General features: G+C 40.6%; 1 protein-coding gene across 1 annotated transcript in view; it reads right to left on the bottom strand.

Annotated features, from left to right (window-relative positions):
* Window positions 1-410: 410 nt before the first annotated feature.
* LOC142592885 (chloride channel protein C-like) overlaps window positions 411-19,673 on the bottom strand; it is a 78,514-nt gene continuing 59,251 nt past the window's right edge. Inside the window, exons 13-16 of the mRNA XM_075705062.1 lie at window positions 16,854-17,033; window positions 3,896-3,992; window positions 2,788-2,883; window positions 411-662 (exon numbers count right to left, since the gene is read on the bottom strand). Of these exons, the coding sequence (XP_075561177.1) occupies window positions 411-662; window positions 2,788-2,883; window positions 3,896-3,992; window positions 16,854-17,033 (625 nt within the window). The remainder of the gene's footprint in view (window positions 663-2,787; window positions 2,884-3,895; window positions 3,993-16,853; window positions 17,034-19,673) is intronic.

Genomic DNA, 19,673 nt, shown 5'->3' with positions numbered 1-19,673 from the left:
ATAAAAACGCTGATATGGAAACATTCTTCTTTTTAACAGGCAGATACTCAGAGGTTGAAGATTTAGTCCTCACCGAAAGGCTTTGCCAACATAACTGCTGCTAATGGTTATGACATTTTTTCATTGGAAGGCATAGACACAGTGTGGCAAAAGCATTCTTGACATCCATCCTTTCACATCCGATTTTATGTACATCTTCCATAAACATACGAATTCTTATTTTGTCTCACAAGCATTTAAATTAATGAATTTTGCAATCACCAAACAGCTGAAGAGACATAGCTCTGGGCTACAATCCCATATGTCTAGATACAACAGCTTTTAAGCATCTCTTCTCCAGAAGGGATCAAGTGGAAAAGCTCTGATTATTTTTTCCTGAAGAACATGGGCTCAAAAAGAAGCAACAAAGCCTAAAAACACATCCATGGCCTTGAATCCAGGGGTTGCTCACCTGCATCAGGGCTCTGTGGCACCAGCTGGAGCCTGAGCCTCTTCTCCAGTGGGAAAGGCATCAGGTCCTTCCTGGTGATCACCCCAACCACTCGGTTCTGCAGGTCAACAACAGTGAGGTGGTGCAGCCCCAGGGTGCGAAAGACGATGTAGGTGCGTTGCAGTGAGAAATGAGCTTGGACTGACATTGCAGATTTGTTTATGTATGGCTCCTGTAAGGCAAAGAGCGAAGACAGAGGGAGAACACAAAAGCATGAGTGCACCCCTGCCCACAGGGGTGGGAAGGAGAGGCAGAGGAAGGCCGGGGAGAGAGAGGTAGCAGGCTTGAGGGACAGGAGCCAATAAGAATATCAGTTCTTCTCTCCCTGTTACCCATCCCCAATTATACCTAAGACATCAGGAAAAACCATAGTAAAAAAAAACACTTTCTTTTTTGGTAAATGTCAGGTTTGCTCTAAATAAACTATTATGACTGGAATGTACCCAAATCTCACAGGCTAGAAAAGCAAAGTTGAGCTCCATTGATATGGTCCGAGTTTTTACTTGGAAATAGTCAGTGACCCAAATATTTATTAAGTCTTAAGATTTTTTTATAGCTGCTATCTCATTACACAACCATTCGACATCCTGTAATATTTTGCAGTAAATGCTTATAAAAGTCAATAGAAACATAGACTGTGAGGAAGAGGACAAAGAAAACAATCATACGGCTCTGAGAAGAAGAGGGCCTGCAGTACTAACCTCTGGCCACTGAAAAGTATGAGGGCTATAACTGTTTCTTGATAGGAACAGAGCTAAAGACCGTTTTATTGTTAACCAAGCTGGTCTTTATAGCTTATATAGGTGTTCACTAAGTTTTTACTTTTCACATAATTCTGTAGTATCCTTCTTATGACTTGGCCAGCTCTGTCAAAGAAGCTGTATTATGCTTCCCAAGTGTATGCTTCCCCAGACAGAGGAAAAATGAAACAAAGACATGATGAAATAATATAAATAAATGCACCATGTAGAGGGACACGTCTCTTCTCCCTCTTTCATTTACAGGGCTGACAAGACATTCAATAGACGTAAGGAGGAAAAAAATCAAAGGTAAAAAGGTTTCCTCTTTCTATGCCACATATAATTTTGCTGTGGAACTCACTGCCACAGGAAATCATTACACCCAAGAACTTCACAATGGGTATTTCTGCGGCTATCAGAAACAGAGCTTTCATGAGTGATAATAAAAAGGTGTTGGACGGGTTACTAAACTTTGTGCTTCCGGGATCACACCAGGTACTAACAAGTTAGGTATCAATGTGAAACCTAATTGAGTGCAATAGGTTTCCCATAACAAAAAAGTTGTGTGGCCCAATGGTGCAAGCACTGGACTGGGTCTCAGCTGAGCTGGATTCTACTCCCATGTATGACCTCCGCTTAAACTTTGGACTCCACCTCAGTTTCCCCATCTATTAGAATAAAACTCCTGAACCAAACTAGATAATGGATATTAGGAGCATTGTGGTTTCTATAACTTTTCTCTCCTTCTAGCTATTCTCAGAGCAAGGAATTCAGACTAGATGGATCTCAAACTCAGTCCCATCTTCTTTACACATAAGTAAACAGGAGCAGATTTTGTATCTTTTTAAATAAAATCCATCTGAATTAGTCTCTCTGGCCTGGATTTCCCAGCATGTCGTGTGTGTCCCGTCCCCCACCAGTTTCAATGCTGTAGACTGGAAATTCACCAAGGCAGAAACTACATTTATTTTGTTTATAACATATTTATTTTAGGCCCTATTCAGTATACCAAACACGTTATTGCTTTTGGACCCAGTATTTTAGTACAGTATTTAGGAAATAAATGTGGCAATGTCATAGCAGGGATTAAAAAAAAAAAAAAAAAGGAAAGGGGAAAGAAATATAGCTTTATTTATAAGTTGATGTATAGGCACTGTACCGTAATGGAGCCTAAAATCTCAAAAGCGTTGCTTTATATTTGCTTTATAGGACTATAAGAGCCAAATAATGACATTTAAATGATCTATTCCATTAACATTGTATCATTTTGTCAATCTGGAATGTATTTTAATCAAAAGCCCCCTTGAAATGGTCTCCTTTGTTGTATTTTCTTTTTGGCTCATTTTATCAACATCTGTTATGTTTATACAATATGAATTAAAACTTCGGAATGCTGTTTGTACTCAGCTACTTTTGTTGAGAATGTAACATCCCAGGATTGGCAGTGTTTATGTAAATCAGTGCGGCTGACACAGCCATCATAAACAAATGAGAAAATATAACAAACACATTGTTCATGGAGGAAATGTTTGTTTTTAGACTTGGCTTCAGTCTTACCAGATTGATGAAGAGTTGCTGATACTGGGGATCTGTAGTGTAGCGATTCAGCAGCATGGTTAGGCGCGACAGATTGGGCAGCTTCTCCACTGTTATCTGGAATAGGCAAGAATCCATTTCTCTTTCCTTCTACGCTGCACATTAGAACCCAAGGTTCAAAAGCTTGCCAGTTTGACTCTTAAGAAAAAGTCTTCTAGCAGAGCTACACTGGCAGAGCTTGTCCAAACTTTATAAATTCTTTTGCCAATAAGGCTTAAATTAGCAATTCAAAATAAAACACTCTTTACTTACAAAAAGATTTTTTTTCCCTTAGTGTAACTGTATCTCTATTAAGACAATGTAAGTTATATTGGCTTAGGGCTGAGGTTTTTCACACTGTAAAATTCACACGCTAAGTGGTAATTACATGATAGCATAGTGCAGAAAAATGCAACAAAATTGATATCAGCCATCAGCTGAGCTTAAGCCCTCTTCCATAGGAGTATCTATTTGTATCCTGGCACCTCATGCCATACATAATTGCCACGCTTCTTTGTTTTGCCAAACATTGTTTTGCCAGCCAGATTCCTATGTGCAGACCAAGCTTCAGTAATATATGATGACTTTCCAGTTGTGCCTGTATAAATTGCTCAAAACTACGTTACAGTCTTGCCTTGGTAACACATGATTTTCTTCTACCACGCTTAATATTTACTATTCCTAAAAATCCTTTAATCATCTATCAAATGGAAGAATGCTACATGCTTTTCAAGTTTGAAAGCTTTTATAAATACTCATCATTCAGAGAGGTGCTATCCCATAGAGAATTAAATATTATAATAATTCTGCTATCCATAGAGAAGTTGAGAGAGAAGATTGGAACAGCCTATCTGAGCAAGGAAATTCTTTGCCAGCAGTCTTGCACAATTTCCAGGCTCTGAGCGGCATTACAGTTTATGACAGCTGCCCCTGGAAGGTCTCTGGTCATCCTTTAATTTAAATTGTACCTGACCACTTCTTGTCTCAACCACATATATTACATCATTTCTTTGTCCATGGAGAGCTCATCCTAAATAACCGAATATACATGCTGATTAAACAAGGAAAGAACTGAAAGAAAAGAGGTTACCTTCTCATAGGAGAGAGGATGAGAGGAGGAGAAAGACTCATCATTCATCTCTGGTTCAAAGATGTGCTCATTCTCCAGCAGCATGCACAGCTCTAACCTAAGGTTAGAAGAGAGGATTACATTCATTGTAAGGGGCAAATTTTAAAAAGCAAGCACACAATGCTTTAGCATCAGATCTGTGATGGTACCTTAAGTACTGTGTGCAGTTTTGGGCGCCGCAGTATAAGGTCATCAGACTATTAGAGCGTGTCCAGAGGAGGGCAACCAAGATGGTGAAAGGCCTCCAGGGCAAGACTTATGAGGAGCAGCTGAGGTCACTTGGCTTGTTCAGCTTGCAGAAGGCTGAGGGGTGACCTCATCCCAGTCTACAACTTCCCCAAGGGGTGCAGCGGAGGGGGAGGTGCTGATCTCCTCTCTCTGGTGACAGCGATAGGAATGAAGCTGCATCAGGGGAACTTCAGGTTGGACATTAGGAAAAGGTTCTTCACTGGGAGGGTAGTCGGTCACTGGAACAGACTCCGCAGGGAAGTGGTCATGGCACCAAGCCTGTCAGAGTTCAAGGAGCATCTGGACGATGCTTTTAGTCATATGGTTTAGTTTTAGGTAGTCCTGTGAGGAACAGGGAGCTGGACTCAACAATCCTAGTCATATGGTTTAGTTTTAGGTAGTCCTGTGAGGAACAGGGAGTTGGACTCGATGATCCTTATGGGTCCCTCCCAACTTGAGATATTCTATGATTCTAGAGTATTAGTGGGCTGACCACATATTTCACCTTCTTAAATTTCCATCAGCAATAGCAGCATCACACAGGTGTTTTTATGGTTTAGGTTTGGCTAATTAGATTAAAGGACATCACCTATCCTACATGTTCTTCTTGACCTGGATCAACCTGCTTGGCAGGACCAACTCATGCACTGTCTAGTTTGCACCCAACAAGACAATACCAACAATAAGCAAATACAATTATCTGAATATAAGTAGATAGGTTGTTCTTCCTTCCCACATCCTTCTTAAGTAACATCTACATTAAAACACAAGATCTACAAAAAATTCCTGTCATATTTTAAACCATCAGTGAAACCTTCTCTCACAGTACTGCACTCTAGAGTTCATTAAGACATTTAATATTCTTGCTGACTTAGTCATGTGAAATGGATATCTTTATCAACTATTATATCATTTCAAATCTTTCTATAGAGTTCTCCCCTTCCACACTGCACATATAAAGCCTTGACAAGCAATATATTTAAAATTATCATTTTATCTTAGTGTTTCCTTGCTCCACACACACTCACTCCATCCACACTATCCACTTCCAGCCTTTTAACTTATATTTAGATAACAAACACCTTGGAGACCACTACAAAGCTTTTTGTTTTGCAATGTGCTTAACATTGTGTTAGCCCTGGCCTGTGATTACAACTAGGAGCTACTACAGTAATACAAAGATGTGCAACACACAGCTAAATGATGTGCTTCAGGGACCCAGAGGAGAGCAGACACGCAATCTTCATTAGGGCATCACAGAAATACAAATGAGGTACAAAGTGGCTTTTGTGACTAGAATATCAAGTATAATTTTTCAAATAAATATTTCTGTATCCAAAAACATTGATTTGTTCAAACCAAAACTTGTTATAGGAATTTACTAGTTTTAATGTAATGTCTCCTGGGAAAGAGTAGTCTGCTTCAAGGTGGGATTAGCACTCCACAGCAGAGGACTTACACTAATACGACATGCCTGACAGATCCAAAAGCTGGTGGTTAGTGCCCTCCCTAGGGACAGGATATGGAAGAACTAGGTTCAAGCCCTTTCTCCACACTCTCCTTCATAACAAGCACATTACTGGCTATGTACGGCATGTTTTAATTTCTCCTGTTGGAGGGGTTCCATGCTGAATAAACAGGGATCTGTACAACCAAGTCCCCCCCGCCCCCCGTTCCCACTGGCTGCTCTGACCAGCAGGCTATTTGCCATTCTATTATTTTCTTTCCAAACAGTCTCTCCTTCGCTATTCTATACTTCTTTGTCCTGCATTTGATGAAGCTGGATCAAAACTGTAAAGAGTGCAAAAAAAATACCAAACTTATTATGAAATACCATTGAGCTCTCACACATGAAGAGGTAACATTAAACTACTTTCCAGCTTATTACATTAAACGCAGTTTCGCATATTTTGGGTCTTTTATACAGTCCACCTTTTCTCCAACTTAAAAACAAGATACTTTGGGAACATCTACCTCCACATTTTAGTTCAGATCCGGAACACACATTTGAAGGAAACTATTCTATCACCTCCACCTCCCATGAGTTGGTTAGCATTGTAGAGCAGTCCCCTTTCTCCTGAAACAGTCAGCTGTTTCACTCCATAGACCCAGCCTTGAAATCTGCATTTTGTTAATGCAGACATGGCTTTGGTCTCTCATCTAAGCTTCTCAATGAGATTTATAAATAAGTATGCCTGTGGCTGGAATATAAGTATCATCCTTTTACAGGTCAAGACCTGAGTGTGAATATAACTTGTGGAAAAACATCAATTCTGAAAAAAATCAGTGGCACAGCCAGGAATACTAGGAGTCGGTCACCTGCTCCCACCTTTAAATCACATCCCGTTCACAGGACAATCAAGGAATTCAATATCCTTCATAACTATCAAAACTTTATTTGTCTCAAATTAATATCTGACCGGCTTTGGGTTTCATAAAATCTTTTTCAGATTACTAAGGAGAGCACAACACTGCAGCAGTGCTAACTGCTGAGAAAACTCCACTGAGGAAATACTTTGCCCTCAGCTTGCATCTCCCCGCCTCCCCGCCTGGGAAAGTCACTGGCTTGCCCTAAGCCTCTTGCCATGTCCATGCCAGCATATGGACATGTCATATAGACAATTAACAGACTTGGGTTGGAGGAAAATCATGAGAACACACTAAAAAGAGCAGTACAGGCATGCTACAACAGGCAAGGTCTATTCCATTCAGGCTACATTTGGAGGAGAAAAGGGAGGAAAACACAATACACTCATAATATATTTGCTACAGCAGAGGACATGGAGAAGAAATTAATCCAGTCATGCCCTATGAATTACCTTTGGTGCATTACACACTTTGTTCTGCAGGGCTCTCTAAAGGTTCGCATTTTATGGTCTTTCACAAACAGGTCTGTAATTGTTCTAAGTGAGATATAAACACACAGATCTAAATTCTGCTCCGAGATCATCACATACAGTTCCAAGAAGTTGATTTCAAGGATGATCACTGGGACAGGAATACTTCTAAGATTTTAATCCTAACATGAACATATAGACATCAAGTGTGAAAGTTATGATCCACCCTGATCCTTTGCCAGACTCTGTATGCTCAGGTCCAAAACACTGTACAGGCCTGTCTGTAGTCCAGACTTCACCATTTTCCACTTGAACATCATGGGCTGGAATTAAAAAAACAGCAACACTCACCATGATCTGAAAGAGCAGAAACATTTGCTCATCACCAGTGGTTTGTTGGCCGGTTTTGGCAGCTTGCAATTTGCTCGGCACCGCTCTTAACTAAACCCAGCAGGGAGTCACTTAACAGGGCTTTGGGAAGTGTGAGAGAAATTTGGCTAGTCAAAAAAAAGCACACACAAACACAGTGAAGGAAATCGTTGGAACATTTCTGATAAGAATCCAAGCCTATTAAAAACTGCCATATTCAGGAGAAAAATGAACATACATTATTTCACTTGGACTTCCAGAAGTCATGCTTCAGAGGTATAACAACATCACTCTTTGATGTTACATACAACATCCTTCCTATCACATCATCAAGCCTTAGAAAGCAGACCAAACATGTTTCTTGCACTATTTTGTGAGGTTTAACAGGAAGTGCTAGGATTCAGACTTGGACTCTGCAATTGTTCGTTTACTCTTTATTTATTTAAGAAGGAAGAAAACCCTTAAGTAGGGAATATCATTTCAAAGATACCCTGGCAAGGCATTGCAGTAGTTTCATATGCTCTATCTGTTATAAAGCATGCATCATGAAGATACACCTAATTAAGATAACACATTATTATCCCAATATCCACATGTCAGGTTTGGCATGGAAGTCAGGAATGAAAAGTATCTGACAGCTGATTGTGTCACTCTTCTTGTCACGATGGCCAATTATCTGAGGAAACTACAAATTCTAAATATTGGGGGAGTGACATAAAAGGAACTGCAGCTCCAAAGTAGCTGCAAATGAACAGAAGGAAGATTAAAAGGTGATGCCACTGGCAAAAGCATTCAGGGCAGGACTCTCCCAAACTGAATGGATAAAATAGCTACACAGTGGGGCAGGAGGAGGAGGGAGGATTAGAGAACCTCAGGAATCATTTTTAGCCTGCTTCAGAAAGCTTTAGGCTTATTTCTCCTGCATTAATCCACCAAAGGTACCTGCATTGTTTTTATTCTTAAGCTGATTATATCTGATGTTTTGGGCAATATCCAACTCAGTGAGGACCAGTGATTAACATACTCTGGCCAGAATAAAAAAAAAAGTCCCTTCCATGTATTAAAAATCTACTGTCTGAGGGCTTCTCTCAGACAGGTTTAAAACCCAGTGACATCAATTACTAAATTTTGATTTATGTCAGTCAGTTTGAAAAAACAATGACAAAAGAACAGTAACAAGTAACAATAAATTGCACACCAAAATAATCGAATATGGCACCCTGAAACTCTTCATGGTCCTTCCTTATCCTAATACCTGGCTGGTGTAAATTATTTTACAATATCAACAAGTCTATGAAAACTTGCTGCAGCTAAGACTTAGCGTCTGGTGCCTTCAACTCTCACAGCAGTCAAAATGAAAGGAGTACTTAGAGGATTTTGCAGGATTTGAACACTGCTCTGCTCTCAGCAAAAGTTCTAGCATGAGCATGCAATTCTTCCAAAAGGGCACAAGAGGAACTTTTTACATGGACTGTAAAATGCAAATTCTATTTAAGAATAGCTGTTACTTTATGTTCTTGGTAAGATAGCTGCTAATATACTAAAAGCATTTTTCCTGGCTTCAAATAGCATTGTGCCTTTTTTTAACTGGGAAAAAAGTGTATTCTGCATGTGGTGAGCTAGTCAGTACATAAGGACTAGATCATCACATACTGGCAACTGTTTTAAAATCCACCAAATCTTTGTCTTACACAGCAAAATCTCAGGGTTACAGGGTTGTTTCAGGTTAGGCAGCCTAAATCATTACTGTTTACTTAGTATTTTGTTATTCAAACCAAGAAGGAGCTTTGCATGAATTTTTGGCATTTTACCTACAAGATGATAAAAATGTCATTATCAAGGACTGGACTGAGGTTTTCCAGAGCAAAGATCAAATCCTGTCCATGCCACAGCCTTTCAAAGGATGCTGAATAAATATTTAATCTCTGTACCTCAGTTTTCAGATCTTCAAAACAGGGATTTCTTCCACCTCAAAGCTGTGTTTTGAGGTTAGTATTCATTACTTAAGTTGCCAGCTGTCTGGCTTTATGGGCACCATCAGCAGGGTGAATGAGCAGACAGTAAGTCCGCAGCCTCAACATGAAAATGCAAAGGCAGCTGTTAATAAATTGTAAATGCGAGCTTAGTATTTCAAATTTACAGAAAGGCTAGATTTGAGAAAAGGATGAAGACTTAGGATCAGATTTGTATTTCCCTACAAGCTGGCTTGTTACCAGGCAGATTTTCAATTTTAGAGGAACCTACCACATGTTTAAACGACATAACAAGTATGCGATCAGTCTTTCCATTCACACACCAGTTTTCCCCGTGCCTATATTTGATTTCGACATTTAACAACACTCTGCACTTGCCTAAAAGCCACCCACATGCTGCAGCGAGGCTGCATACGTTTTTAATTTGGCTTTCTGAGTTAGCACACAGCCTCTGCGACACTCAAGTTTTCCCTCCAAAGGGCTCCGTCACAAAGTCCTACAGCACCTGCACAATTATTTGTATGGCCAAACAGGCCTACTAATTTTAAAAGTATCATATAATGTTGTTCTTTGGAAGAAAATTTTCATACTTAGATACGAAATAAAACCACTGCCACAGACTCTATAAACCTTCCTCCATCTGTGTTATTCATGAGCTGCAGTGCCCCAGGACCCTGACAATACATGGGAGGATCATAACGTCAAGGGCTTTTGTTGAAAGTGCTGGATTCCATTTATTTTAATAGGCAAGATTACTGTATAGTGTATCATTGAAATTAACTGGATCAGCTTTTCAAAAGCAGGAGTCCAGACAGTAAAAACAAACAATGTGCTGACAGACTCTACCCTCTAACATGAAAACCAAGTAATCACAAAAGCACTTTGATATTGCCGTCAGCTCCCTAGTCTGCACACCTAAAAATAGTTTTCAAGTCCCTAACATGCTCCCCCCTCCCCTTTTTTTCTTCTTTGCTGGCTGAGTTTAGATGCAGCCTTCAAACCACTGCCAATGGTGTTTCTAGCTTTGATCAGACCTGGTAGAATCACCATTGCCCAGAACTTACAGCACAGGCACTGCGAGGAGGAAGGAGGAAAACTGTCTGTGATCCTCTAGTAAGAAACAAAACCTCATTTTTATCTCTATTTATTGCATGAACTTTGCAGACTTCTGTGTTTGATTGAGTAACTTTGCATTCCTGTGATCTAAACTTAGCAACCTCTCCACAACAGTGCCAGAAGGAAAAGGCTCTCCAGGAAGCTTTCAAATCTATATCAGTTATTTCAAGAGTGCCAGCAGCCAGACTGTCGCAATATTAAGGTAGATATTGCTAAGCTCAGTAATTAATTTATGAATTAAATGTTTTGGGTCTCGATTCATCTTTAACTTTCCAGTTGTCCCTAAGCTGTTACACCACATTGCTTACTGAAGGCAAGTACTTCTCCTCTTGCTAAGAAAAATAAAGGTATTGACTTATTAAACAAGTGTGTGTGGACTCTCTGCACACGTGCGCACGCACACGCCGTGAGAGTAGTGTTTCATTAGTCCCAACTGGGAGGGCAGATTAAAGAAAAATACCAGAAACCATACCTAGAGCCTGACATATCTATGATATGTTGCAATGCTAGATCTCCTTTCCCACAGCACATATCAATATGCTATGCTCGGTTTTACTGAAGTGCTTGGCAGAAAGCATTCCTGACTCACAACGGTTTCTGTTCACAGGCCTGACCAGAGGCGAGTCATACCTAATAAACTGCCATAAAATACACATACGCACACCACTTTGGATCAATGATTTCCCTGCTAAAGGATGTTACTGTGTCATACAGCTTTAAGTTTTCAACTTTGTCATATTTTCTAAACTCTGATCGCTTCAATTTACTTTCAGTTATGTGACATTAGCCTTTAGCGGAGTGAAAGCATGCATTAGCTAAACAATGTGGTTTGGATTTAGTGTTCCCATGCATCATCGTGAAAATGTTTGTCTCAGCAATAGTGTCATTATTGTTACTGGGAACAGCTGCTCTACCATGTCTTCTGATTGTGGAAAGCAGAGTCTCTCAGTTCCCATACCACTTTACAAGCAGGGAAATTAAAGCGGGACCATCGAGTAGGAGGTTTATGAGTACACACTGTTCTGTACCTGGCTTCCTCCTACCGCGAAGGAAGCAGAAAGTGCAGCCCAGGAAGAAGAGCAGCAAAATAAATATTGCAGACAGAAATGTAGTTTGGCTCCCTCCACTGGCAGTTCTTCTGACTCCGGACCGGGGCCCAACCTGAGGCAGAAATCCTCCTCTCAGGTGCGCCTCTCCGTCAGACGTGACATCCTTCGAGCGAGAATTAGAGCGGCGAGCGTGCTGCTGATCGAGCGGATGTTTCGCATCTCCCCTGAGTTTCTGAAGTGGAAAGATGTAACCCTCGGCGTTCTTGCCAGCGCTCCCAGCCTCGCTGAAGCAAGTTTCCACATCCAGCTCCGGGTGAGCGGCGGGGTCCCGCTGGGTTCGCCAGGCGTGTGAGAGCGGCGATGCTGTGCTCTGCGGGCCCGTGCAGCTTGGCGCAGGCCAGCTGGACATCTTGAAGGAAAGCTGGCAAAACTTAGAGCTATTTGTGTGATTACACAGAGGAGCAGGCTCTAACTCACCTTTCACAACAAGATCTTCAGAAGTAATTAGGCTTTAAGATGGGTAAAATCTGTTTTCCAGAATAGTAGACCTTTTGAAATGTCTTCAGATGGGACGCTGTGCTTTCAGTCACTAGGCGTTCCTGAAAGTCCAAGCTTTGGTAACTTTTCAGCTACATGAAGACCACAGCTTTTGAATATATTTCTTTTCTGATTTAGAGCACAAAGTTCTGTTTTTTGAAAGGATCTTAGATTCCTAACTTTGTTCCAAAAATGGGAATCTGGCACTCTGAACACTTCACTTCTATCAAAACTTAGTTTGAGTAAGACAATTACATAGTCAATACACTCCCGTATAGCATATCAAAATGTGTAATAAAACAGTTCAAACAAACATCGTAAACGACAAGGATTTTTGACAACTTTACCTACAATATTTTTATTGAAATTTCTTTTTGGCTCAAATATAACAATTCCCATCAACGACAAATGCTAAAGTTTCAGTAAACTTGATGGGTGGGAAGAGATGGGGTTTCCTAGGTGAAAAAATACACACAAAAATGCAGGCACAATGCCAGAAATGTCACATTCTGTAGAGAAGTAGCAGAAAACCAAGTTTTACCCATTTCTGCTTAGACAGATACATTCAGTACAGTCTGCTTACAGTCAGACATATTGTGGTTTCTGCATAATTACTTTCGCCCAATCAAATTAAATCAAGAAAAAAAAAAATTTCCTTCAGCTAAAAGATAGACAAACAAAATGCAGAGTAATGGCTAACAGCTGTGTAGGTAAGAGTGCAAAGGCAAAACCAGGGAATCCAGCCTTCAACCTTACAACAGGAGAGCTATGTATGGTACAGATCTGAGAGGTTCAGGCATGAACAAAATGGCTTATTTGTTATGGTAAAATTCCCAAACAGGTTACCAAGTGGTATTCGTCAGCCCAGCAGTTTCTCCAGGAAAACTGTCTCATAGCTGTGTTCAAGGCAGAAATTAAGATTGCTGGGCAGCCCTCCAGCTTCTGCCTCTCTGCACCACTTCTCCTCAAACGAAATGGAGGGGGCAGATCCTGCCCTAACAAGACACCAGCATCCACCTGCTTTTCTTCAGTGAATACCAGGTGGATTTAATTGCAGTACGGAAACCCTGCTCCTTCATTTTCCTTGGCAAAAGAGAAGTAAAGGCAAGAAAAGCCACCAACACCAGAACAGTCCCTGGGAGGAACATGGCATTTGTCAGTCACAAATATGCAGGAAACCTACATATAATAAAGGATAAACAGCGTCTCAGAAAAAAAAGCACCTAGGTGGAGAGTATGTTGTCAGCCATTTTGGTGGAAGAAATCAGAGAGTACGAGTGTCACACACGCATGTGGAGGGAAGTGATCGTACACAGGAGGATGCGCAGCGTGGCAGCAAAGACATTGCCAACAACCATGAGGTATCGTCACCCTCCATGTTATATCCCAGCCGTGCCCACAGCGAGGGAAAAGAAATTCTTTACCTACAGCTTTCCTTCTCAAATCCTCTATATCTTCTGTTTTTACTGTGCTTTACATTATAAAGTAACCTCTGGCAAAGAAGATGGAGCAGCAAAACACAAGATGATGTGTCTAATCTCTTCATCATGTCAAAGAACCACTTCATTGCCCCACAATGGCCCTACACCAGTACATTGTAACATATGTGGAAGTGAAAAAATAGCTCTTTTTTCAGTTTTGGTCTCACAGAAATTAGGCAGAAGCATAACTCTATCTTTTCCCACTGGAGGAGGATCTGGAGCCACAGACTTAGAGCAGCCAAGGCAAGACAGAGCCAGGGGACCTCCCAACAACTCCTCAATATGCATTTACAGCTTCACGCAGTGTCTCTGGCAGAAACTTCCTGGGAAGGCAGGCACTGGTCCTATCCTCAGGTCTCTCTGAAGAATGAATTCCCCCTAGCCAGGAGGGCATGCCATTTAGGGCATGACATTTATAGCTCTCAGCAGACTCTGGGCTAACACATTCATAACAGCCCAGCTCCCTTCCAGTAGTAGCTGGGGGAGACAGGGCAGGCATTTCAGCTGCAGTGCAAAAGAATAGCTTGTTTTATTCTGGTGTGCAAGTATCATCATTACTGTGGGAGAAATGAAGGGGGAAGCCAGTCCCTAAACCCTCTGTGTTGCACACAATAAGTCCATCATCCCCATCAATGCCACGCATCAAGTTCACCAGCCACACGTTCCTTCAAACTGAATTCTGCGAGGATTTCCCAGGCATGCACAGAGCTCTGCCTATGGCAAAGTGTCAAAAGTATTACTCTAAGGAGACCTTTGTTTTGGAAACTTGCTTCTCAGCTACAGTTTGCTTCCTCTTTAACAATTTTAAAGCCAAGGATTTTTCTTTAGTAGTTTTTTTTTTCTTTTAGTCTCTACTGCTTACTCAACGGGGGAAGATAACAGCTTCAGATTTAGGTCACCCATGTAAAAACGTGTTTGGTGATCTCATCCCCAGTGGGTAACCATCCAGATGACAAAGAGTAGGAGAAAGATCTGGCCCCACTAAGCAGATCTGGAAGATTTTGGGGGTTTTGTTTGGGGTTTTTTTTTTAATAAAATTGGAATATCTGGGTGTTTGCTACAGGCCAGCACTGAGGTGCCTTCATAGGCCCATGCAAGTTCCAGCCAACATTGCTTGGCCACAGTCCTTGCTTTTGTAAGAACTGACACTGACCTTTTCTCTTCGAAGGGTCAGAATCATTCGTATGTATTACAAAACATAACAACACTTTGTCCTTGTACAGCAACTCTCATCACTACAGTTTCCAAGTGTGGGCAGGTACCGAATAACTTTTACATTTGGTCCAAATTTACAGTGTTTCAATCCATGCTTATTTCATGAGAAGAAACAGTACAGAAAAACACATAAATGAGAAACAGTATTAAAAAATTATGAGCTGCTGCTGCCTTCGTGCAAGCTTAGCAGATTGTTTGCTTTTTTCCCTTCATTAGCTTGTTGCCCCCATCTTTTTAACCTAATAACAACATTTTTGTACTGGGAAAAAAAAAAACAAAACAAAACAAACAGTTGACAATCAATAATAATGCCCAAGGCAACTCTCAAGAAAAACATCGTGACAATTATTTTTTGCATCTTCCCCAAGCCACCTTTTTTAAAATATGCCCGGCAAGCCACATTTCTTCCACTTTAATATTATTGATGTACAAGATGGAAAAATAACTTATCATTTTTCTGCCTGTGGTCATGTCACATCCACATGGGATTGCATTGGATCTCATGGGGTAAGAGGCTGAACAGCACCCTTCTCCTGTAAGGAGTTCACAGCATTTCTCATCTTGGTCTTAACAGTTACGTGCTGCAAGAGCTATAATTTTATGAGTAAGATGGAAAACCCAAATCCCAACTGCTTATGGTTATGAATACACTAATTCCATGACACATCACATTTTTGGAGGCTTGTTTCAGAGCATGGTTGCAGAGCATTCCCTTCCTGGTGTTGGTGAGAATAGCAGAACAGCAAAGTCAACCCATGGTCCCTGCTGGGGACAAGGGACCCAGAACTCATCACGCAAGTACTCAGGCCACTGGGTGCACACTGGGGCAAGAAGGGGTGTCATCAGAGCACCCCAGAATACAATGCTTGCTCCCAGACAATGTCTCTCTATGCGTTTCACTGGAGTGAGCAACCGACTAGCCAAAAAAGCCATTTGCTACTTCTTTGTCAACCATTTAAAATACTATCTTGGTTTTACTCAAGAGAGTCTAAGAGCAGCTCATTTATGCTGAAAGTAACAGGGAAACAAACTTGTTCGTTCATCCCTTTTAAAAGGCTCTAAAAGAATGTATCATAAAAGAGCTCTGGGGATTAAACAAACCACAAGCCTACCAGAATTGCCAGGTAGCGTCAGCTTTTCTCTAAAGGTGCCTCTCTTTGGGATGTGCTAGTGATCAGCCTTCCATCCCCCCTTTTTGCTTGCTCCCACACCGCTTTGCTCTGCATTACAAAGCACAATTCTGTACAAGAAAAGATGTAGAATACTACAGTCATTCAGGACAAAAGATACCATGCAAATTATGAAAGATTATGATATTACAATGCAAAACTGGCCACGTGTTTGTATTACAGTTATTGGAAGCATAATTCATAGGGCTTTGCTGTGTGAACTCCTATGCAGTAGGAGTTTCATATACGTCTTCTCCTTTCCTCTAGGATACTTAAGGTGGAAATTAAGTCACTGCCTCTCCCACTCGTGACCCACCACTCAAAGGACAGTCTTAAGATACCTTCCTGAAAGGATGAATTCCCCCTTGTAGTTGTATGAAATACAGTACAATAAATACTTCATTTATCAGGAGATTTTATATGCCTTTTGAGAGTCCCCCGTATGGCAAGGTTTCCTTTAGTCTAATTCTTGTTTACCCTAGCATGTTACTTCCAGTTACTTTGTTGCTTATCTTGTCTGTGATATGATTTATGTTAACTCATTTCCTGTAAAAGCATACACTAATAAAATGAAAAAATTGTGAAGAAAGAGCAGGCCAGCTTTGAATTGGCATGGGACATTTCATGAGTAACTAGATTCAAATCCTTTTAAATTACTGTTTCAGTGAACCTTTAAGTCTCTGAAGGGCAATTTTCCCTTTTTCTACAGTTCCTGTAAGATCACTTCATTGGTGCTATTTCAATAAATCCCTGAGGCAAGATAACCTTGTACTAGAAAGGACCTAGGTGCTTTCTTTAAAGGACACCTGCTGTTCATGCTAAAGAAAGTAGGAACAAGTTTCATATCCATCCCAAATAATCTTCACAAACAGATGCTTAAAGAAAAAAAAAAATCTGATAAGTGGCCAGAAACATCACACGACATCAATTTGATAGCATTTTTACCTTTTAATAGTTCCCTGGAACACCTCTGCATGGTCTGGCTTGGGCCTGCAAACTACTGGGAATCCACCATGGCTTGTACTTGCAAGAAGCCGAGCCAAGGAGGCAATGTTTTCCTTCAGGTGAAGGACTCTGACGCCAGGCTCCATGACGTCCCTGGCAGAGAACAATTCCAGGTTCAACCTGAAAGACACGAAGCAGACAGCCAAAGGATTATTTAGTAAACAGGAAATGAGGCATACTGTACCACGTTAGCGTTTGACGAGTTTATAATGTGTTAGTAAATTACTTCAAGATGGAAATCAATCTGCTTTATTTGAAAATGTAAAAAAAAAAAAACCCTGTAATTACCCAATAAAACTGCTTATCAAGCATTGCCTTTCTGTGAGACACATGATAAATTCAACCATATGCAGGACATGGTCATCCTAGACAGGATATCATAAGACTCATTTATCAAGTTGCATGACTTTTCACATTAAAAAAAGATTTTTAATCTGAGCTGAAATCCTCTGGAATTCTGGCTGATATCAAATAGTTTAAAGTGAAGCACTCTGGAGAAATTCAGGCTTATGCTTATCTTTGCAATAGTATTTTTTGCAGCGGTAGCAGCTAGAAAGATAGCCCCTTCAAAGATAGCTTACAAATCATATATGGATTTTCCAGTATTTTCTAACACTTTTCAGGTTCTAGGCAAAGTTTCAGGAAATACGAACATACAAAATTAAAAAACATGTGTACCCACTATTTCTGATAGTAGGGTGAAATGAAAAATAAAGACACTTTCTGCAAAATTCAGGAGTAATTTCTACAGGAATTACAGTAGGCCAGATTCTTACAACAGAAGTCAATGAACTGCTCTAGTTTTAAGCTTTTTTAATATTTTCTATTTTCAAAAAAATACATTAATTATTCTGACTATCATCTGGACACACCATAAGCCATAATCTCCTGTTCAGACACAGGCTGATACAAACCACAGACAGAGACAACTGGAGCATAAATTTGCCCACATCCTGTTTTACCAATGTACCTTTCATCCCTGTGGTAAAAGCAACTCTTTCCATATGCAGTTAATCATTGTCCTCCCTCCTGAGAGACACAAGGTTATTTTTTCAAGCCAGTTACTCTGATGGTTTGTGATGTGACCACCTGCCTAAGAGTAACTGAACTGAGAAGACAATGCACTTCATACATGGCACCTACACAGCTGTGAAACAAGTTTCTTCTTCTTCTAAACTGGGATGGATTTAAATGAATTCTGAAAAAGAACAGTCTTATATGCGTTGAATCATGTCATACCCATATATGAAACAGACTGCAGGCAATGAATGTTTGGAACACCGTCTTATTGCAGATCCATGTTTCAAGGGACCAGAAGACCAACTTATGGAAAAATGAACCTGTCTGAATCGTATTTTGCTTGAGTTAAAATGAGCGGTAGTTTACCTTGCAAATCAAAATGGCTGAGTGCAGAATTTAGTATCAACTAACGAAAACAAAACCTAAATATCCCAAAGAGATGGATTTTTTTCATTCTTAATCTCACTGAGTGCTACCAGTTGATGCAGTACAAGTGATGGAACTCAGTGGGAACCACAGATGCTGCTCAGGATGAGCTGCTGTGAGAACTGTGCCACTGTGGCTGTTTGTTGCATAAAACACTCCACCAGAGGAATTTTATTTTTCCTAAATGAGTAGATTCCTGTTCATCCTCTGCCTCTTTTCCATCTCCATAAGTCAGATAAAAATCTGTATTTGCCTGCCTTAAGCTTTGTCTAGAAATACTATACACTCTATTACTATTAAAAGTACTGTACCTAGCACAGTGGACACAATGTGAAAACATGATTAATGATAATAGTTATTTCCTGAATTACATGAAATATGTGCAAACCCCAAAGGATTTTTAAATAAGAGCAATGTGAATACTGTTACATTCCAGCAGTTTCTAGAGTGTATTTCTTAGCAGTATGCAAGTTTTCTGTCTTCACAACTTTACAGTTTTGCTCTGTTGCACGGAAAGCAAATGTTCTACATTATTGCAGAAGTCCATGAAACATCCTTAGGTTTTGTCAAATCAGTCATTTGTATAAAAGCAAGGGGTAGCTCATTATACGGTTCTGTGATCTTGGCTTTGTCTGGGATTATAAAGTGTCTGTATAGTCTACATCAACTATACACCTTGCATTATCATCAGTCAGCTTTTTCAGATGTAAGAACACACGAAGGACTGGCACTGATCCACTGCTCGTTGTCAGTGACATTTCTTTCAATGAGTCTTCTGTCTGTTGCTGTAAAGAATAACCTTGCTTTGGGGGTGGAGGAGACAAGCAGGCAAAAGAGTTATTTTATGAAAGACCGTTACAAGGCCAAGGCATGTTTAAATAGAATTGGCTAAAGAAAGCCTTTACCAATATATTGCTTCTCAGAAAAACACCGAGCCAAACTGGAGTTGTATTTATAGGATCATAAGAAGCAAGTATCATTCAAGTCAGAAGGGACCCCAGCAGCTCTCTAGTCCAACCTCCTGCTGAAGGTAGACTCAGCCATGAGCTCACACCATGTGCTTGGGCCTTTCTCCAGTCGGACATGGATGGAGGCTGCACAAACACCCTGGGCAGTCTGTGCCACTACTCCACTGTCCTCCTGATGAAAAGCTATCTCCTCATATCCAGTATAAACATCTCTTGTTTCAACTTGTGCCTGTTGTTTCTTGTCCACCATGCACCATTTTGAAGACCACGGCTCCATCTTCTCAATGATCTCCAATACTTACAGGGCAGTGGGAGGGGCACACTGTTAGGTACCTCCAAAGCCTCC

Source organism: Pelecanus crispus, chromosome 2, assembly GCF_030463565.1.
Source record: "Pelecanus crispus isolate bPelCri1 chromosome 2, bPelCri1.pri, whole genome shotgun sequence".
NCBI classification, from domain to species: Eukaryota; Metazoa; Chordata; class Aves; order Pelecaniformes; family Pelecanidae; genus Pelecanus; species Pelecanus crispus.
Note: the sequence above shows the minus strand (reverse complement) of the source record. Positions and strands in the feature narration are given on the sequence as shown.